General features: G+C 37.5%; 5 protein-coding genes across 5 annotated transcripts; 2 read left to right on the top strand and 3 right to left on the bottom strand.

Moving 5' to 3' along the window:
- Window positions 1–2,234: 2,234 nt before the first annotated feature.
- Window positions 2,235–3,719, bottom strand: CBG06958 (the record flags this gene model as incomplete). The annotated part of the gene is made up of 6 exons (XM_045243257.1): window positions 2,235–2,501; window positions 2,531–2,777; window positions 2,800–3,013; window positions 3,058–3,436; window positions 3,481–3,652; window positions 3,706–3,719. 6 exons carry the CDS (start codon window positions 3,717–3,719, stop codon window positions 2,235–2,237), a joined length of 1,293 nt encoding a protein of 430 aa, XP_045093433.1.
- Window positions 3,720–4,176: 457 nt separating this feature from the next.
- On the bottom strand, window positions 4,177–5,992 carry CBG06959 (the record flags this gene model as incomplete). The annotated part of the gene is made up of 4 exons (XM_002632060.1): window positions 4,177–4,395; window positions 4,448–5,200; window positions 5,277–5,845; window positions 5,920–5,992. 4 exons carry the CDS (start codon window positions 5,990–5,992, stop codon window positions 4,177–4,179), a joined length of 1,614 nt encoding a protein of 537 aa, XP_002632106.1.
- A 459-nt stretch (window positions 5,993–6,451) lies between these two features.
- Cbr-npl-4.1 lies at window positions 6,452–8,134 on the top strand (the record flags this gene model as incomplete). Its single annotated transcript, XM_002632061.1, has 3 exons — window positions 6,452–6,595; window positions 6,646–7,936; window positions 7,986–8,134. 3 exons carry the CDS (start codon window positions 6,452–6,454, stop codon window positions 8,132–8,134), a joined length of 1,584 nt encoding a protein of 527 aa, XP_002632107.1.
- A 5,383-nt stretch (window positions 8,135–13,517) lies between these two features.
- On the top strand, window positions 13,518–16,735 carry Cbr-ptr-3 (the record flags this gene model as incomplete). Its single annotated transcript, XM_045243255.1, has 11 exons — window positions 13,518–13,606; window positions 13,653–13,788; window positions 13,833–14,060; window positions 14,109–14,297; window positions 14,341–14,468; window positions 14,513–14,696; window positions 14,739–15,128; window positions 15,175–15,498; window positions 15,539–15,907; window positions 15,948–16,526; window positions 16,568–16,735. 11 exons carry the CDS (start codon window positions 13,518–13,520, stop codon window positions 16,733–16,735), a joined length of 2,784 nt encoding a protein of 927 aa, XP_045093432.1.
- A 273-nt stretch (window positions 16,736–17,008) lies between these two features.
- On the bottom strand, window positions 17,009–19,042 carry CBG06962 (the record flags this gene model as incomplete). Its single annotated transcript, XM_002632063.1, has 8 exons — window positions 17,009–17,350; window positions 17,399–17,573; window positions 17,617–17,798; window positions 17,855–18,196; window positions 18,241–18,463; window positions 18,506–18,626; window positions 18,673–18,805; window positions 18,881–19,042. The coding sequence occupies 8 exons, from the start codon at window positions 19,040–19,042 to the stop codon at window positions 17,009–17,011; spliced, it is 1,680 nt and encodes a 559-aa protein (XP_002632109.1).
- Window positions 19,043–20,494: the final 1,452 nt, after the last annotated feature.

Here is a 20,494-nt window from a genome sequence, read left to right as displayed (position 1 = left end):
TTTCCCCATAAAAATAATGTGGCTGAATCTCAATAAAACGAAAAGTAAAGGTTCAAAGTAACGATTTCTGACGCTTTCTCTATTTCTCTATTTCAGTCGAAAGAGATTTGTGGAACCAACAGAAATCCGACATATGTTATCAGAAGATAAAAAATCAAATAGTGGATGGCTTGTCTCTATTAATTGGGTCGCCTCAGCATTCAACTTGACAGCTGACAAAGGGTTTCAGAAGAAGAAAGAGATGAAGGAGCAAATGGTAACAAGGGGACTTGAATATTGAACTGTTTTATAAAAGGGCGTCGTTATAGGATTTTAAAGAATATTCCAAACATAAAAATACATTGAAAAAAATCTTTTCATACTTCAATATATTCTCCTCTCCCACTCATCACATGAATACTCTTCTTCAAAGATCAGAAAACATGGAAGATTGAGCCAATTTTCATTTGAATTCTGCAATGTTCCCTTGTTACTCTTATATGATCTTTATACTTTCTCGTGGCTATAAACTACAAGAACAGGTGAAACTTTGAAAATTAGAAATATTTTTGCAAAGACTGAAAGAAAATTTACTGTGCCGGAATGTTTTTGCTTATACCTATAAAAACAAACGCATAAAAAAACACTCAGTTGAATGGATTTTATGGGCGGTTAAAATGAATAGTGGCGGTTCTGAGAAGGAAGAAAAAAGAGGATAGAAATACATAGTAAAGGTTTGATCGAAAATCGGTGCTCTTGGGAAATGATTTTTGGTTGGCCGACACTCCATTTTTAGATTCTCGAATGGTGACTGAGGTATCAAAAGTTGGCCAATTTCAAGAAAAGTTTATGGTACTGATCAAGTTATTGAGAATCTTCCATTTCAGCTGGGAGGCTTCGGTTTCAGCTCCATGTTGCAAATTACAAAAATTCCTGAATGACTGCATGTCATGTTTTGAAAATTTTCTAAGAATGTGTCATTGTCTTGTATTATACGTATTCTAGTCTGACTGGTTTTCAAGTATCAGAGAAGTGTGACTCAATCTGAAAGTGACATCTCGAGAAAAATCAAAAACAGGAAAAAAATATAACGGTATATTTCAAAATTCGGTGTTAGAAAATGAAGTTTCCCAGAAAAACTGAAAGAAAAATTTATCTGGTCCTTTCTCATACGATTCTTGCGGTTTCCCCATAAAAATAATGTGGCTGAATCTCAATAAAACGAAAAGAAAAGGTTCAAAGTAACGATTTCTGACGCTTTCTCTATTTCTCTATTTCAGTCGAAAGAGATTTGTCATTTGAATTCTGCAATGTTCCCTTGTTACTCTTATATGATCTTTATACTTTCTCGTGGCTATAAACTACAAGAACAGGTGAAACTTTGAAAATTAGAAATATTTTTGCAAAGACTGAAAGAAAATTTACTGTGCCGGAATGTTTTTGCTTATACCTATAAAAACAAACGCATAAAAAAGCACTCAGTTGAATGGATTTTATGGGCGGTAAAAATGAATAGTGGCGGTTCTGAGAAGGAAGAAAAAAGAGGATAGAAATACATAGTAAAGGTTTGATCGAAAATCGGTGCTCTTGGGAAATGATTTTTGGTTGGCCGACACTCCATTTTTAGATTCTCGAATGGTGACTGAGGTATCAAAAGTTGGCCAATTTCAAGAAAAGTTTATGGTACTGATCAAGTTATTGAGAATCTTCCATTTCAGCTGGGAGGCTTCGGTTTCAGCTCCATGTTGCAAATTACAAAAATTCCTGAATGACTGCATGTCATGTTTTGAAAATTTTCTAAGAATGTGTCATTGTCTTGTATTATACGTATTCTCATTGGATGAAACATTCACATTTCCGTCGTGGTCTTTGACAGATGATGTGGATATCCCTTGAAAATTAAAATGGGACGAAAGACGGAGCAAGAGGAGGGGATGTGATGAAAATGAGACAAATTGGGTGCAATACCCTTTTTCTATTTCTTTTTTAGTCGCATCTTCTATTTGGTGAATTTCGAGAATACTCAAGACAAGACAGACACCATCCTTGTTTGGAAGGTTTCTGGAAAACACTTTTCAGTTGGAGAGGGACAGATTTCGGAGTCTCGAATTTTTTCCAAAGACACACAAGTTCATTCTCAGACAGCTTCCGCATTTTACGAATTTATGGTCCATACTCCGATTTACAAGCAAAATGATACAAAATCGAGGGGAATAAGTTCGAGAATTCTACAAAATAACAATATAAAGTGCCAGTTAGAGTTTTCCTTCGGTGAACTTTCTGAGAAGACTCTCCAGTTTCATCGCACCGGGCATGTCACCAGAGATTTTCAGTTTCTTTGTCATCAACGCAGTTGTTGGACGCAATTTTCCACTGAACAGAGGAGCAAAGTGTTCTGGTGCCAGGGTGAATTTGACATCTGGTTTGTGACAAGACTGATTGTCGATAATCTCTCCATCGCCGTTTTTCAAGTCTAATGTGATGAATCGCTCGGATTTTGTTACAGGATCTGAAAGCAAATTCTTTGAAAAAATATGAGGAACATTTTCACACCTTTTAGAATGAATTGATACACGAATCCTGTCTTCTTGACTATATCTCCATTCAAAAGGCGTTTCGCTGATTCGAAGGTCTGCTTGATTTCTTCCTCAATCACTCCTGCCTCATGGGCAACCTTCTTTTTTCCAAAGGTTGCTCCTGTAGAAAACTTATGGTCGTATGTTCCTGATGGAATGAAGAAATCAGGCATCAATGGCGCGCCGGGTACACATGCGTATCTACAAAGAAACATGGTTTTTCTTGAAACCTTGAAAACCAAACCTTTCAAAATCAGTGACACCTTCGGCTTTGAGAATGTCTTCATCGATCAAGAAATTTCCAGTAAAATCTCTGGAGTTTTTAGACAGAACAGCATAGGCGGCATCAGCCATGATAGCTGGTTTTCTGCTCCCAGCTTCTCCACCCTTGTCGGAGAGCATCTCCATGGCGGCAGTCCAGATGGCGGTGAGCGGCCATAGGGCATTCACAGCGATTCCTGTGATTCAATGGGTAGTTTCATTTGTATACATGTAACTCTACCGTGTGGTTTGAATTCTTCATGTTGTCCCAACACACACATTGACATTCCATATTTTGCCATTGTGTACGCCACATGATTCGCAAACCAACGTGGCTCCATAAGAAGCGGTGGTGAAATATTCAAGACATGTGGGTTCTTGCCCGACTTTAGATATGGAAGGCATGTCTTCGTCATCAGATATGTGCCACGTGTATTGATGGAATGCATCAAATCGTATCGTTTCATTTCGGTCGACTCAGTGTCGGTGAGAGAGATGGCTGATGCGTTGTTGACCAGAATATCGATTCCACCAAACTTCTTAACTGCTTCGTCAACTGATGCTTTAACAGAAGCTTCATCACGAACATCAACGATACATGGAAGAGCTTTTCCACCTGCCTGAAAATAAGTGGTTTGGAGAGAAGATTCATGATGCGGACAACCTTTTCAATTTCTTCGGCAGCTGTATAAATGGTGCCTGGAAGTTTAGGATGAGCAGTGGCGGTTTTGGCAGCTACAACAATATTGGCACCGTCGTTCGCCAATTTCAGCGCAATTTCTTTTCCTATTCCTCGAGATGCACCGGTTATCAACACAGTTTTTCCGACAAATTTTCTGAAAATTTCGGATTGAAAATCAGCTAACCGCAAACACAACAGGAACCTTACCCAGTGTTAAACATTATTCAGATAGATTGTCCTTGTTTTGGAGCTGAAAATCGTAAGAAATTGATTCAGTGTCTTGAAAATGAGAGATGTGTTATAAATAGTGTTGTTGTCTTTTATCTCTCTTTTTTCTCTGTGGAAAAGAGACGCAGTGATACAAAGAAAATACGACTAAGACTACATTCTGGGTGATCAAATAGGTCAAAGTATACACTACATGCGTACTATTCACTATGGAAAATAGCATTTTATGCATTGGAACAAATTATTGATGCTTTCACTCATTATACCGATAAAGAACTTTACCTTGATTATTATATGTGTAGTGGATACAATAAACCGAAAAAGTCGAAATTGAAAGCCGATTAACATATAAATTAACGGGGACAGGAGATTACTTTAGTGTTCAACAACAATAAACGAGAAAAAGAGGAGGAGTTAACAAACAAGTGGATATAATCGAATTTAAATTAATCATGGCTTTTGTCCAGCTGAATCAAGTCGTTTAAGCACGTCTTGCACCTCTTGCAACTTCTGAATGTGCCTGAGGAAGTGTTCTCCGACGTGGCGAGCAACTTTTGTGTCCGCGATGTTAATCATATCACGATCCACATAGAAATCGATATCGGTCTGTGGCTCATCGTCATCAACTGTTGATGGTCCTGCTTCCTTTCCTAGCTCGTTGACGATCATCTAAAAATCAAAAATATAATCTTGAATTTCTCATCTGAAAGTCTGAAAGTACTTTGTACGTCAAAAGTTTTCCGAGGAACGAATCATAGTTCTCTTCGTCGACATCCATGAACGAAGCGAGCTTCTTTGTTGGAAGAGTCGTGTATAGCTTGAGATATCCACGAAGAACTGGGAGAGCCATTTGAGATTCGATACCTTCCAAAAATGATTGTGTTTGACGGAGAAGTGGTTCCTTCGACTGATTGACACCCTCGTAAACAACAGTTGTAGGGGAAAGGAACTTCGGACATCCTGTGGAGAAGGCATTGCGGAATTCGTCAACATTTCCATTAGCCATATGCATCATACGCTCTCCGCATCTTTCTGCGAGTTGGGAAGCAATACTTTCATCGATTCTTTGTGGTTGCACTGCAAGGCAGATAGCCAGAAGGTAGAAGAGCTGATCCCATGTCTTTCCGATCACATCATACTGGAAGTTTTTCTTTGATGGCTGCTGGCTCTGCACGGTCTTGGTTCTTTGAATGTAAAGAAGGCAATTGACGAACATTTTTGTTGCCTCTCCGTAGTTTCTCATCATGAGATGAGAGAAACCAACAAAATAGTGGAGAGTGACGAGGCAAGTTGGAACTGTATTATAGATCCCCTTCGGGTCGATATCAACGTACTGAACGGTCTTGAGAGCTTGATGATAGTCACCGAGAAGGACGTGAGTACGCAGCAGACCAATTAAAGCGAAGTATCCCAACTTGAAGTACAGATCCGATTGCCCGAATTCGTCGGCAACGGAATCCGGGTTGCGTTTCTCCTGTAATGACTGATGAGTTATATTCACAAAGCTGCGGTTATTATTCATCTTCGTACTTAATATCACAACAATTTACCTTCAAAGCCTTCAGCTGCTCAACTATCTGAGACTTCGAGAGAAGAGAATAGAGAATATTCAACACGGGATAGATATTCCAGGCGTTTTGATTCTCCTCAATGTTGATGAGATCTTCAACCTCGTCGGCGTTTCTCTTTCCGGGGTTGGCTTTGTAGAGACAGAATGCTTGGAATTGATAGACAAACTCGTCAATTATGTCCCAAAGCCAAACATTTGGGAGAGACAATGGAATGGGATCTTTGCTGGAGAGAAGCTCCGAGAAAAGCTCTTGATAGTTCATGAACGACTCGTATCGATGGACAAGAAGTGGTCCACGAGCGTTTCTTGCGTACAACTGGCGATAGTATAGCTCTTTATACAGGATGATGAAGAGCTTATTACCAGGACCGATTATGCGCTCGACAACGTTCTCGTCAGGCCACATACGATCGCGGAAGAATCGTTCAGTGAGATCAGGAAAAGCTTGATCATAGAGAGTGAGAATCTCCGGCACATTTTGCTCATCAATCATGCGAGAAAAGTAGACAAGATAGTCGGCGACCTCGTTCGGGACACCATCTTCTTCAGCTGAAAAAGGGAATTTTCAGAGATTTTCATGAATACACAAACTGTTATTATTTCCAGTCAATCTAGTTACTTACAAGAGAAGGTATTAGTCCGACGACGATCCGTATGATCTTCGTGACTCATGTCAAACTCCACGCGACGGGACATCTCTGAAAATTGACAATTTGCCAATTAAATATGGTTATCATTGATTTTTAAGAGGAAAAGCAGAGAAAAAACAACGAAAAACCACCAAAATTGAAGATTTTGGACTAAATCAAGAGAATTGAGTGGAGAGAAATTGAAAACGCACCGTGCGCGCGCTGTTTTCGCAATAGTGCGGCAGGGTTTCGGGGAAAATGCCTTTTGCGCTAGTCGTTAAGTGCTCTGTTTTTCTATAGATTATTCTACAATTTAGCAATTTTTTCACTAAATTTCATGTGTTAACAAATCTTTTATTTGTCTTTGTCAATGTTCATGCTGCGATTTGTGTTTCATGTTTTCAAAATATTGATTTGTGTGGAACCAAATGCCTCCGCAGAAATGATGACTTTCGTCGATTTACAATCACCTGGACACAGTCTCATTTTTTGTCTAACTTTTTCCAATTTTAATGATTTTCCAGATATGGTTCACGAGATCCCTCAAGCCGAACGTGTCGACGAAGTTGACTTGTTCCTCAGTCAACAAGATGGTCAAATTCAACGCCCCAAAGGTCCAAGCTGTAGACATCCTGCTCGTCAAAAGTGTACCAATTGTTTGCCATTAGATGTAAGTACCTATAGTTGTTCCTACGAATCCCACTACATATTTTTTTCCAGCCCTTCGACGAGGAATATTTGAAAGAAAAAGACATCAAACATATGAGTTTTCATGCCCATGTTAGAAAACTTCTCGGAACCCACGGAAAAGGGACGTCCCTCAACAAGCCTCTGGAAAATCTCCGCTGCTCACTGAAACAAAATTGCCCCGACCATAAGCCGTTTCCGAAGGGAATTTGTACCAAATGCAAACCGCAAGTAGTCACATTGAATCGTCAGAAGTTTCGCCACGTTGACAATATTCAAATCGAGAACCAGGAGTTGGTGAATCAGTTTCTGGATTACTGGCGTGTTTCCGGTCATCAACGAGTTGGATATCTTATCGGACAGTATCAACCGCACCCTGAAGTGCCGCTGGGAATCAAGGCAACAGTTGCTGCAATCTATGAGCCTCCCCAACACTGTCGTGAAGACGGTATCGAGTTTTTGGAAGACAAAAACGAGAAAATTGTGGACAAGCTTCTCGAAATGCTCGGTTTGCAGCGTGTCGGATGGATATTTACGGATTGCTGGACAGCCGCAAGAGCCGAAGGAACGGTCCATTATACTCGTCACAAAGACTCGTTTTTCCTCAGTGCAGAGGAATGCATTACCGCAGGAATGCTTCAGAATGCTCATCCCAACGTGACAGACTACTCGATGGATCGCCGTTATGGATCCAAGTTTGTCACTGTTGTTGCATCGGGAGACGAGTCAATGCATGTCAACTTCCATGGATATCAAGTATCAAACCAGTGTGCTGCGATGGTTGAAGCCGAAATCCTTTGTCCCACGCTCTACACACCAGAATTGGCATATGTTCGAGAGACACCACTATCAGAGGCCCACTACATTACCGATGTGCAGTACACAGAAAAGAATGAGTATGGAGCCGAAGTATTGAAAAACGGACGTCCACTTCCAGTTGAATATCTTTTAGTGGATGTGCCAGCTGGCATGCCGAAAGAGCCACACTACACTTTCCACATCGGAACCATGACCAACTCGAAGAATGTAAAGTTCAATGTGGAGAATCGGCAAGCAATCGGACAACTTCAAGGAGGCGCCAACCTGACACAGTATAGCGGAGAGTTCTCTACCAATCAGTTTTTGGAATTGGCTACGAATTTTCATTTCCTTTTGTACCTTTTGACAAATGAAATGGTGCAAATTCCCGAAGATTGGGTCAAGCGGTTGTGTGATGCGGTGAAAGATCAAGATAGAGGAAAAGCAATGGATTGGGCGCAAGAATGTGAGGATTGGCACCAATTGATGGCTGTTGCTCATGCAAATGATGGAGGATCACGCAATGGTAATGATTTTGTTGTTCAAATCAATGAATTACCGTTTTAAAGTTTCAGATATTCCTGAGCTTCCTGGAGGCAATCGGTTCGATGAGGTCAATGCCGGAGGCGGTGGTGGAGCCACATGGAACTGCGGGCACTGCACTTTCCAAAATGAAGCTGGAAGACAGGATTGTTCAATGTGTGGATTACCAGCATCCGATTAAATTTCGAAAAAGATTATTTATTGAATGTAAATGCATTTCGCTTCTTCCGACTGTTTTTCTGTAAATTACCTTTCTTTCTACTAGTACCTCCTCACTGGTTCATTTCTCTCAACATCAACATTTAATCATTTTTTGTCTTCTGTAATTTCCTTCCTTTCCGAATCATTATTGTTTCCTGCTTCCTATTTCTATGAATTCTTATTGATGATAACCTGATCTCGTTATTTTTTCTCTAATGATAATGATCACTGAAACTGTGTGAAACAACACAGTCTCATGTATTACTGCAGTGTTGCAAGTGAGACCTGCGAATGCTGTAAAAATGAGAGGCGGCGTCTTTTTTAGGTGCTGTTCTCGATCTCGTTTCGCAAGGTCACCAACGGCTTCTTCTCTCGATGAACGGGTTTCGGTTTTTTTTGAGTGACTTTTCTTAGAAGAAAACAAAAAAGAAAGGAACTGTAATGTATGTGATTAGTTACAAGTCATGCTATTCACTTTTTGTTCGTTTCTGTTCTTTTCTACGACTAGTATTATTATTATTATTATGTCCAGTTTTTCTGATGTCCTTGTTTTGTCACCTTCATTTACTAGGTTTTTACTCCTTTCTTTTTATTACAATATACATTTAAAGGAGCTCATAGAAATGTTATTACTGGAAAAAATTAATTAACTAGATGTTTAAGAAAATTAGATTGAAACACTTTTTTTTCTCAACAACTTTTCGGAAATTGATAGTTTGCATACTTTTTTTAAATCAAGAACGCACCAAATTTTATATTGAGATTTCTGAAAAAGAATCATCGAAAAAATTGATAGCATCTCGAAGTCTACTGTAATAGAACACCCGGAGAAACTTAGGAGGAATAGAAGGACAACCTCTTATGATACAAATCTTACTGTCTTTTTGTTTTTCCTGTATTTAGCAATAAATTCAAAAAATTGGAGGACGGCATTCAATAAATTATGGGATATTTCACAGCATAGTGGTTTTCTTCCGATCAAACTACAACTGGCGCCTGTATGGGCGACCAAAAAGTCATTACTACAATTTGTTGAACGAATTGTAGGATAAAACGAAGAGATAGAGGTCAAGAAATCATGTGTTTTGAACTGATAGTAAAACTCTTATATTTTAGAAAAGTGTCTCAATCATAGATTGATGTTGCTTGATTGGGCGGAAAATGATTCTTTCCCTTGCGCTTTAATTTTGTTTTGCATTTCTTTTAAATGTTCCAGATATTCCTAAAATTTCTTTTGCAGTTGAGCCTTTCTCATAGTCACCTTCCTCATATTCAGAAAACTCAATTTAAATATTCACTGGGCAATGTCTGGTCTTTGAAATTCTGAAATTCTATTCTCATAGTTCTCTCTCTCTCTCTCTCTCTCTCTCTCTCTCTCTCTCTCTCCCAAAAATTCTGTAAAGTTGGTCAGGCTTTTAACAATTTTTAAGGTCACACTGTTCGTTAACAGACAATGGAGAACAAAAAAAAATCGAGGCTAGGTGGGTTAGTTGCATAGTGTACGATAATGGGAACCTCGAGAATGTACAAGGACGGACGGTGAAGAACGGGTTGACAGGAGAAAAAGATATGTTTTTAGGTGTTAAGATGGTTAATGCTTATTAATGTTTCCGATTGAGAATATTTTTGTCTTTTGTAGGCTCACTGAGAGTATTCTGGTTTATTTAAAGTATCTAACGTTGCCTTTCATTCCAAAACCATCGTATATTAGGTTGTTCGGAAAGTCCTTTCCATTTTAGCGTCAGATTCATTCGATATAAAAAAAGGTCAAAACGATGTCAGATAAATTCAAGATAATGACCATTGTTATCAGTGACTATCTGCCAACGTCCCACCAAATTGTGGATGCCTTCCTTCCAGAACTCCGGTCACAGCGCATTGAAAATCAGGTCAACCCATTTTTGGCATCATGCTTTGAAGTGAATTTTTTTCAATCAAGATGTCGGTAGAAATGGCTGGATAGGGGGTAGTCAGACAGTACAAGGTTTGGACTTCGAAAGGGTGCATTTTCGTTGTTAACCTCCACAAATTGGTGATTGATTTCAGTTGATCTGAGGTCAGATAGAAATACAAATAAAATGGTAGTCCAAAAATGGAAATTATTAGAGGGGAAAACGGTGGGCATAACTCACTGCACGAAAAAATTAGGATGATCTCCGTTTTGGTGTAGACACTATTAGACTTCACCAGCATACTGATAAAACGACAACTTCCTCGCTTTTACCCCCTTCAAGAAAACGAAGTTTAAAAACGACATTTCAAAAGTGGAAAGGACTTCCGAACAACCTAATATATTGCATTACCATGGCTTTACCTTCAAAAAATAATGATTATCCAGCTAGGTTTCTTACCTAACTGAACAGTTCTATAACGTTCTTTTCAAATTGGTTGAGTTCCTTCGAAAATCATTTTAATGATAAAATAATGAGATTTGTCAGCTAGGTAAAAAACTTAGTGTTTTACCTAATTTTCTTGTTTACTGAATGAGCAAAATAGGTGAAATACGAAGTTTTTACAGAGCTAAATAGTCCCATAATGCTTTTTCCGAAACTGAAGAGTTACTTCAAAAAATCCTTTCTAATGTCACCAGCATTTGGCTGAACTCTATTGTCACTGCTTGACAGACAAGAAGAGAACCAGTCTAATCAATTGATGAACAACGAGAAACAAACGTAAATATAAGAAAAATAAAATGCAAGGATGCGTCACAAATTTATTGGATAGAAACAAAATTCATAGTATGTTAAAATGTTCTTTTTGTAGCTCGTTGACATAGGGCTCACCTCCTCATATGCCGTATATTCTGGGAATAGCTAGAACATAAACATTTTCCTAACTCTAAGCCCACTGTTTTTTTGAGTGACTGATATCAAGCAATCTCCAACTCTGAAATGTGTTTCATAAAACTTTGAACTATTATCAGTCTTTAGTCTTTAGCATTTCAGCCATCCAGATAAGTGAGGTCAACGTGGTTTTTTTTCAAATATTGGTCACACTATTCCAATTTCTTTCCGCCTATCTCTATCTGATCTTCACAAATTTTATGGGCACTTTTGAAGACATTTTCTTCTCCCATTTTCTCGTTGTCTTCCTCATTCTCATTTCACTTTTCCCTCTTTTTTTGGAGACTTCGAAACGACCTTAGCCAATTGCCATGAGATAAGTGTCAAAAAGACAACACCGGAAACATCTTCGAGACATCATCTCTTGACCTTCATATCTAAGTGTCGTATTCATAAGGTATTGTAGAAGCTAGGAGTCGTTGATGACTCAATAGAAAACCGTTCATAAAACTTGTGTTGGTTTCGTCACAAGAAATAAATAGGTTGAGAACTTTCTAGTATTTTTCTGAAATGATAATGCATTCGTCCGAAAACATTTTTGTGTTCACTTTAAAAACCATGCACTTTGACTCGTAAACACTCCTGCAAGTACAGTATTTTAGAGTTCAAGAGCTACTACCAAAACATGATTTTTGCCTCATCTCAAAAATGACGAATCTAATGTAATGCTTCAAAAAATCTGTTTCCTTTCAAAAAAAATCAGATGACCAATCCAAGATGACCACTTCAGAAAAAGTCCAACACGAGATTTTTTTGGAAACAAAAAAAAACGAGGTTGAAATGATGAAGTCTCCACTCAAATCTGCAACACAAAAAATTTCTGACTGGACAGGTATTTTTTGGAGAGTCTCATTAGAAAGGGGTGGTCTGGAACGAAAGAAGAGGGGTATACAGCTGTTGATCACATACACACAAAACCCCATTCCGTGCCAATACTATCCTAGGTTTTCGAATGCCTCATCGAAATACAGTTTTTTTTTAAATCTTTACCACTGTTTTTGAATAAAAACAAATAGAAAAAAATACATAACAAAGGGATATCCGGTGTGTCTCTGATGTCATTTATCCTTTTCTCAGTTTTCTCGACGACGTCTTCTACGTCACCAGAAGTTTGGCGATTTAGCATTTCCACGCTCGTATCTCTTCGTTGTGATCTAGATACTGATCTACTAACAAAATGAACACAAATGTAGATATTTTTGTGTTTTTTTTTAAATCTTGGAATTATGAATCTTCATTGGAGAGGTTTGATGTATAGAAATAGGTTTGGTGCCCGTTCTCTTAATCAAATTTGACTTGTTTCACAAAGTATTCCTAGACATTCTACATTTTTTTTTGACCGCAAAGCATGTCGGAAATCAGAGAAATTTGCTTAATTTTTGGTGGATTTTTTCAAATAGTGATTTTTTCCAAAACTTACAAAACTTGCTCAAACACATATTTATTTTAAAAAATCTCTCTGACGATAGTTTTGCTCAAAATTCGTTTTAGTTCTTCGAAATTTCGAAATTTTATTTAAAGTTTTGGTTGAAGATGCCAATGCAGAAAACCGCACTCTGAACGAAATCCTTGCAATCTTTTTCTCATTCCAACAAATTTCTAACGGTAGTTTTTATATGATCTACGTTCTCAAACTGATAAAACTCAAGCTGAAGTTTCCTCGAGAACTGTTAATTTTACATCTTCAGGTGGATCACTTGTTTGGCATTTTTAAACAAGTTTATGTGATCATCAGAACGTTGGTACCACGTGCTGGCTAAAGTAGTGACCTGCTAGGAGGAGTTGTAAGATCTGTTTTTTTGATCACTGCGTTTTTTGTATTCTCTTGGTTTTTTTGAACTGAATGATATGGGGGAAAAATAGCATCTTATAGGGTCGTTTTCATATCTGATCACAGAAAAGTTGATCGAGCTTTTCTTCAAAATATTTTTCAGCAGACGTCTTGGAATTTGACAATTATTCTATGGACGTACCTTCTTTGTCTTTTTACCAGTTTTCTTCTTCTTCTTTTAACTATATGTTCCTTTTCCTGACCCCTATTCGTTTATTCTGAATTATTATCCCACTTCACACAAGACTAGTTCCCACACAAAAGTAACAGATTCCACCTTTTTTTGGGGTGTTGTTCTAGAATACCAAACTCGATTCTTCTTCGTTTCTTTCCCATTTTCCAATCAACCAATTTTCGTTTTCACTTTTCTCATCCATTCCCTTGAAATGTTCGCTTCTCCCCATTTTCCATTCCTCCTCATTAACATATTTTTCATTTATTTTTTGACCTTATCGAATCCTCGCAAGTTTTTCTTCTTGTATATTGGTTTGTCTTACACAACTTGTTTTGTTTGTTGCGCTTCTTATCGTAACCTAATTCGGCAACTACCTATTTTTCTCAACCTAAATTTTTAGCAGGTTCCATCACAAATCAGAGTTACAAAAGAGAGAACTACCTTTAAAAGGACTCAGCAACAGGTTGGTTTCTTCACATTACTCAGTTTTTACTCTCCTTTTTGGGTTTCAGAAATGAAACATAAGGTTGAAAGGGCCTCAGATAACACATGGTTTGTCCGAATCATTCATTGGTTTTTCCAAAAATGCTCAGCTCTCATGTGGTGAGACTTTTCGAACAAATTTCAAACATAACATTTCCCATTTTAGTTATTGCCCATGGACATGCATATTGCTCACTACTATTCTAACACTGGTTTTGGCACTGAAAATTCCTTTCACTAGAATGCAAAATGACATCAGTGACTTCACACCATTTGGTGCAAAATCGAGGGTAGAACTGGAAGTAAGAGTGAGACAATTGATTATTTTTCTTAAACCATATTTTAGAAGTATCGACAATTTTTCAATAACCATGGCGAACCAAAGGCTATCTACGCTTTCATCACTTCTAAAATTGGAGATAACATGTTAGGAATCTCCCAGTTGAACGACACAGTGCATGTTCTTGATAAAATTTCTCGAGATTTCTATTTGAAAACATCTAATGGCCCGAAGAATTTTGAGGAATACTGTAGTGGATTTTGTTTACTAAACGAACCAGTGAGGCATTTTTATGTGAGTTGAAAATCAAATCAAATTATGTTTTGATCTTGACAATTTCAGAACGGAATGTTGATTTCTGGACAACACGGAACGGATTTCAGTCATTTGGATTTGGGTTATCCTATCACCACAGTTCTAGGCACTAAGTTATTTATGGATCCAAACTTTTTCGGCGTTAAAGTGGCGACAGAAAACCACAAGATTGAGAGTGTAGCTGACGGAAACATTAGACTCTTCGGAGATAATATGGTATAGAGAATTGCAAGCGTGAAAATAAATGAAATATTTTCAGAAACAAGAGCCAAACAACATTCGAGAAGTATCACTAGTAGTTTTACAGTTTAGATCAGAGTTGGGTGATGAAGTGAAAGCAGAAGATCTAAGAAATTACGAGCATGAAATACTGGACTATATCCATGAGTAAGTTTCAGATAGTGTTAATGAAAACAATCCAAAATTCTCAGCGAATACCAATCTGCCCATATCAATGTCTACATACTAACCGATTCTTATATCACTGAAGAAATCGTGAGAGCTGGGCTCACTCTTTTGCCATTTCTCGTCATCGGTTTCATTATCATGGCTGTATTTTCCTCAATTACTTTTGTTATCAGTGCTCATTACTTGAAACAGCTGAACATTTATAAGGTGTCATTTAGTTTCAATACATTTTAAATTTAAATCCTTTAGGTTGTTCTTGCTGTAATGGCATGTGTATGTCCATTTATGGCATGCGGAGCAAGTCTGGGAGCAATGTTTTACGCTGGCTTTCGATTTGGGTCCATTTTATGTGTGACCCCTTTTTTGGTTCTAGCCATCGGAGTAGATGATTCATATTTAATGGTAAATGCATGGCAACGGATCACATGCCACAGAAGGAAATATGGTCGAATTGAAAGTGTCCATAAGGAACTGAAACATAGAATAACAGAGATGTTTATTGAAACTGGACCATCTATTACTATTACTACCATCACTAATGCGTTGGCATTCGGAATCGGAGCAACAACCCCAGCTGCAGAAATTCAACTTTTCAGCATCGGAAATGCTCTAGCTGTCACGACTGATTTTGTGTTCACTGTTCGTCCAAAACAGTTTATATCCAAAACTTTATACTTTCTTGTAGATAACTTTCTATGGAGCGTTAATGGCTGTCGTTGGGAAGTATGAAATTACAAAGGAGCTGGAAACGCTAAAAACTCTTCCAGGAGCTGAGACGCCATCAGAAACTTCTTCAGCGGGATCGGATACCTCTTCAGAACCAGAAGATTGTAAATTTCGAAGGGCAATCGCTAAAATCTGCAAATTCTTGACAAACACTTGGGTGTGTTCCATAGTTTTAGGTCTACTAGCGGTCTATTGGTACATCTGTATCATCGGAACTGTCAACATAAAATCCGAATTAAGTCCAAACAAACTCTTCTTAGAAGAAAGTAACATTGTGAAGGTAGTGATCTGCATCGATATAGGTTGAAGTACGAATTTTTCAGATTTTCAAGCAGCGGAAGACACATATTATTCCTTATTACTCTGCTTGTTGGATTCTGGTGGAAAACCCTGGAGATATTAACGACAAATCTCAACGTGCAAAACTTGAGGATTTGGTACAATCATTTGAAAGTCTACCGTCTGCAAATGGGCGATACTCCACAAAGTTCTGGCTTCGAGACTATGAAGACTTTCTGAAACAATCGGAAGACATTGATTTACCAATGGAAGAGGAGGATGAAGAGTTGGCAATTGAGTTTAGTGTCAATGGGAGCCAAGTAGTCACACCATCTCAACCATTTGGGAATGGAAATGAGTTGAGACAGTTCTTGGAGTGGCCAGAGTTTTCATTTTGGAAGGGATTCGTTCAGGTTTGAGACTTGATTTATATCCAAAAAATAAATTGTTCAGATCAATGAGTCGACCTACCAAATGTCTAAATTCCTAGTTACCACTGCATACCATGGCTCAGAACTGGTTGATTGGTCTAACAGAGCAAAGCTTTTGAATGAGTGGAGAGCAGTGGCTGACCAAGAGAAATATCGCTCATTGAACGTGACTGTTTACGAAGAAGATGCTAAATTCCTTGACCTAATTGAAACGATGTCTCCTGTGGCTATTCAATCTGCTCTCTGGACGTTTGCTTCAATGTTCCTGGTAGCTGCTTTATTCATCTCCCACCCTCCAACTCTTTTCGTTGCCACATTTTCAATTCTCTCTACATCGTTGGGAGTATTTGGAATAATGTCTTGGTGGGGTGCCGACTTAGATCCAATTATGATGTCTGCTACTGTAATGTCTATCGGATTTTCTGTCGATATTCCATCTCATGTTAGCTATCATTTCTATCAGACTGCCAAGGACACGACAGACATCAGAAGACGTCTTCAGATGACGATAGAAGCAGTTGGATTCCCTATTTTCGAAGCATCACTGTCCACATCGCTTTGTGTTATGTCGTTGTTTTTTGTGGATTTGAATATGGCTCAGGTGAGGGAATCTTTAGAAATCAAGATGTAATTATCGTTTAGATATTCGCAAAATGTATGTTATTGGTTGTTGTAATTGGAATGATTCACGGAATGTTAGTGATGCCTGTCATATTTTCTCTACTGGATACAGTACCCAAAAAGTTTGCTCCAAAGTTTAAAAATCAACATCTATCATCGACAGTAACGGTAGTCACAGTGATCACTTAAATGATACGGTTTCATATAATATGTATGTACATAATTTTTTTTCATCTCGATTCTAGTTTGCAGTTTTACGGGTTTGACACCTTCTCTCTCACACTTTCTCTCTCTTTGTTTTGTAAATATATTATTCTCTTCCTCTGATTATGTTATATTTTGTTTCAATGGTGATAAATGCTGATTTCACACTGAAATCTACTATTGATGAGACTTCAAGTTTTGGGAAGTACAGTACATTTTGAATGGAAATGTTATTTATGTGATTGCAAATATAAAAACTCAGAATTTATATTGATCCTCAACAAGTTTGTTTGCCGCTTCCATGGATATTTTCGAGACTTCTCTGATATAACACATTGCATCGTCCACATTAATTGATCCAGAGTATCCAATTTTCTTCAAAACATTAACAAATTTTCTGCCAAAAGCCAATACTTTCTCTTCACTTTTTTGTTTTCGTAGGATTTTATGGTATTGCATTATAAGAAGAGTTAGTGTTTCCTTTTGATGAATATTTGGGGAGTCCTGCAGAACCTTTTCAATTCCAGACGATTTTGAATTGACTAATCGGAGGAGTCCATTGTTGTTATCGCAGAAGAATCTAATATCCGAATCAGTGGTCTGAATTTTCAAACATTGAGAACATCCAACTTTAATATTTCAACCAACCATAGGCATTATAGATTTTGGAATCATTTCCAGAACGTCACACATTTTCAACAATCCTTTCAAGTTTCTCATTGGCTTCCATCTAGTCATATTTTTAAGACAAAACTTTATATTTTTCAAGTTTTGAGCTTTCCATTCGCGAGAAGATGGCTCTTGCCGACAGATATATGGAGAACTGAGAAATTATTTCTCATTTAATCGTTTTCTTTTCAACCAACCACTCAAAAAAGAAATTCCAAAAACGTTCTATTTTTCCATCTTTCCAGTCTTCAATATCTGTTTTATAAGTATTTTCGATTGTTGATACGATTGGTTTCGGAACATTTCTTCTGCTTTTGGAGTTGCTGAACGTACTGAAAGCCAGACATCGCATAACATCTTCATTGTATTTTGTAGCTGTCTAAAAATTAAAAAAAAACAATCGTAGTATTGTTAAGAAAAATAAGTATTACTTACTCCTTTTGTGTTCTCGTCCATTGATATGTTTTTTAGACTTTCCAACAAAGCCATAAAACAATTAGAAGCTTCAGAACATTTTCCAACCAACAAGTATGCAAAAGCAATCTTGTAAAGTTCTCTGATTTGAACATCGAAATCTAATCCGAAAAAGTATTCAATCTCGAAATCATTGAGTAGTTCTAAAATTGCAGAATTGTCCTCTACAAATATGTAAATCTTGAGTAGTCCGAGAAATGCAGAACATCGAAACTTGGTTGATGGTTGAGTGAGAATCCAAGTCAAATGAATTATCACTGCATTCTTGTTCCAGTTCTCGTCTTGAGTAGTCAAGGCGGTGTACTGAAACTCATATTACTTTAACTTCAACAACAGATTCGACATACTTGATACTTAAATACAAACCGATCGATAATATCAAATATCCAGATGTCCGGAAAAAAATTGAATGAAGGTAAATTTAAGAATAGTTTTTGATAGATGTTCCAGGCTTCTTGGCTACAAACTTTGGTCTCTCGATAATACAATTCTTCACACAACGATATAAATTTTTCAGTGTGTTGTTCATTTGTATTTCTTAAAGACGAGAAGCATTCATAGGACTTACTCCTAAAAAAATGAACGGTTGACTTTACGAAAACACTGGCTTACCTCTCAAAATATTCTTTGTAGAATTTTCTGATTTCTGTTGTGTTTTCTTCTGTGATAATTTTTGAAAGTTTATTGAATAAATTAGTCGCTTCTTCTCCTGCACAAATCATGTTTTTTCTTGCTGAATGTAAAAAAGCAATCAATGAAACAATAATAAATTCACCAACTTTCATTCAAACTTTCCGTAGCTTCCGGTATTTTCTTTGTTATACATGTTGATCTGTTTCCATTTTCCTCACTTCTCGGCAATTCTTCGAAAATTGAGAACCCAATGACTAGGCCAATATTCGTCGGCTCGGTCTGAAAGAGTTTCTATCAACGTGATATAAAAAAGGGGAAATGGGAGAATAAGATTCAGACTTTTAAAAAACTAACAATCTCCAAATTGTGAATCCGTTGCACTATATCACTCGACAGCTCGGATTCCTTGCATATCTTTAACTGCCTCTCTGCTTCTTTCCTCAATTCTCTCTCTCTTGCCAACTCGTCTTTCAACCGTTTTATTTTTTGATGTAGACGATTTGACTCTATCAGCATAGGGCAACTGCAAATTTGAAAACATAAAAGTTTGGAAATTCACTTTAGTGAGATAAATAAGCGAGGATTGAAAAATCAATACAAAATATCTTCCAAGAAACATCATTTTGTTTAAAGTTTCCATTCTGTGTTTTTCTGTGTCTCATCACTTCTCATGCAGCGAATCCAAACCAACCTGCTCCACTTTACAACCAAGCTTCTACTCTCTTCTTGGATTCTATCTCTTTCTCATACATCACTTGGAAAAGATGAAGAGTGTGACTGACATTTAATTCCAAGGGTTAAAAAAATATGGAAAAATATGAATTGCTTCTCATAAATGAAGTCGAGATGACAATCACTGAAAAAATCCCAAATGAATGTGAAACCTTTTATTTCAGAAAAAATTAATATTTTCAGGTTTCGTTAATCACCCTTGCACTTTTCTTAAGGTTCATCCAATGGTTTCCACCTTAGGATACGCCAATTTGGACTTCCTTCTTCTTCAAGTAATCGACATCAATTCCTGTTGTTATCATTCCAATAACCTCAATAGAGTCCCTCTTGTAATCTGAATAAGCTTATTCGTATCATTTAGGTCGTACTCTTTGTATTCTTCTGTTATTTTCAATTTATTTTCAACTGTTATTTTCAATTTGTTACTAGAAAATGCCAAAAGTGACTTAGAAATTAATGATTCTTAAGAATTTGTTTGGACTTGTTGGCGGACAACTAGAAAATCTATTTGCCAAAAGTCATCTAGTCAATCCAATTTCATCCAATTTTTATTAATCCAATTTCAGCCAATTTTCATATTTGCATACTTGTAACGGGCCGGGCCGAGCCGGGCTTTTTCCCGAATTTCACTCTTTTTTGAATTTTTTGGCATTTTCTGACTTTCGCATTAATTCTAAGCATGTTAGAAATATTTTTAAGGTGTCTGGACCTCTAGAAAGTATAAAATAATATAATAAAATACGAATTCCTGTTATTTGTTTCTTTATTTTAGGCTTAGGCTAGAACGCCTTGGCACTTGGAATATGACTATTTTGGAACTTCTATACCGATTCTCGGGCATGACTCCCGGACATGCAGCATGCTCTGTCATCATTTCTGATGTGATGTGCTTTTTTCACCTATTTTGGCAGTTGAGATTCGGGGCACCCAACTTATAAGCGTTTGGAACCTAATAGCGCGGGCCTTATAAGCGACCGGACTCTTCTTTGGGTCATGACCGATAAGGATAGAGGCGAAAATGACATTTGTTGCTCCGATGGCGAACGTGCTGAGCATGTTGGGCTTGTAACTTTCACTATAGATTGTTATACGAGACAGAGTATTCTTACGCTGGGATAGTCCCCTCCCCCAGTACTAGCCTAGAAGTGAATGACGAAAGGATTATGGAGAGGGAGACTGCTCATCCTTTGAGAATGTTGTCCGCATATTTAACAACAAGAGCGATCACAAGTCCTC

Source organism: Caenorhabditis briggsae, assembly GCF_000004555.2.
Source record: "Caenorhabditis briggsae complete genome, chrII, whole genome shotgun sequence".
Taxonomy (NCBI): Eukaryota; Metazoa; Nematoda; class Chromadorea; order Rhabditida; family Rhabditidae; genus Caenorhabditis; species Caenorhabditis briggsae.
Note: the sequence above shows the minus strand (reverse complement) of the source record. Positions and strands in the feature narration are given on the sequence as shown.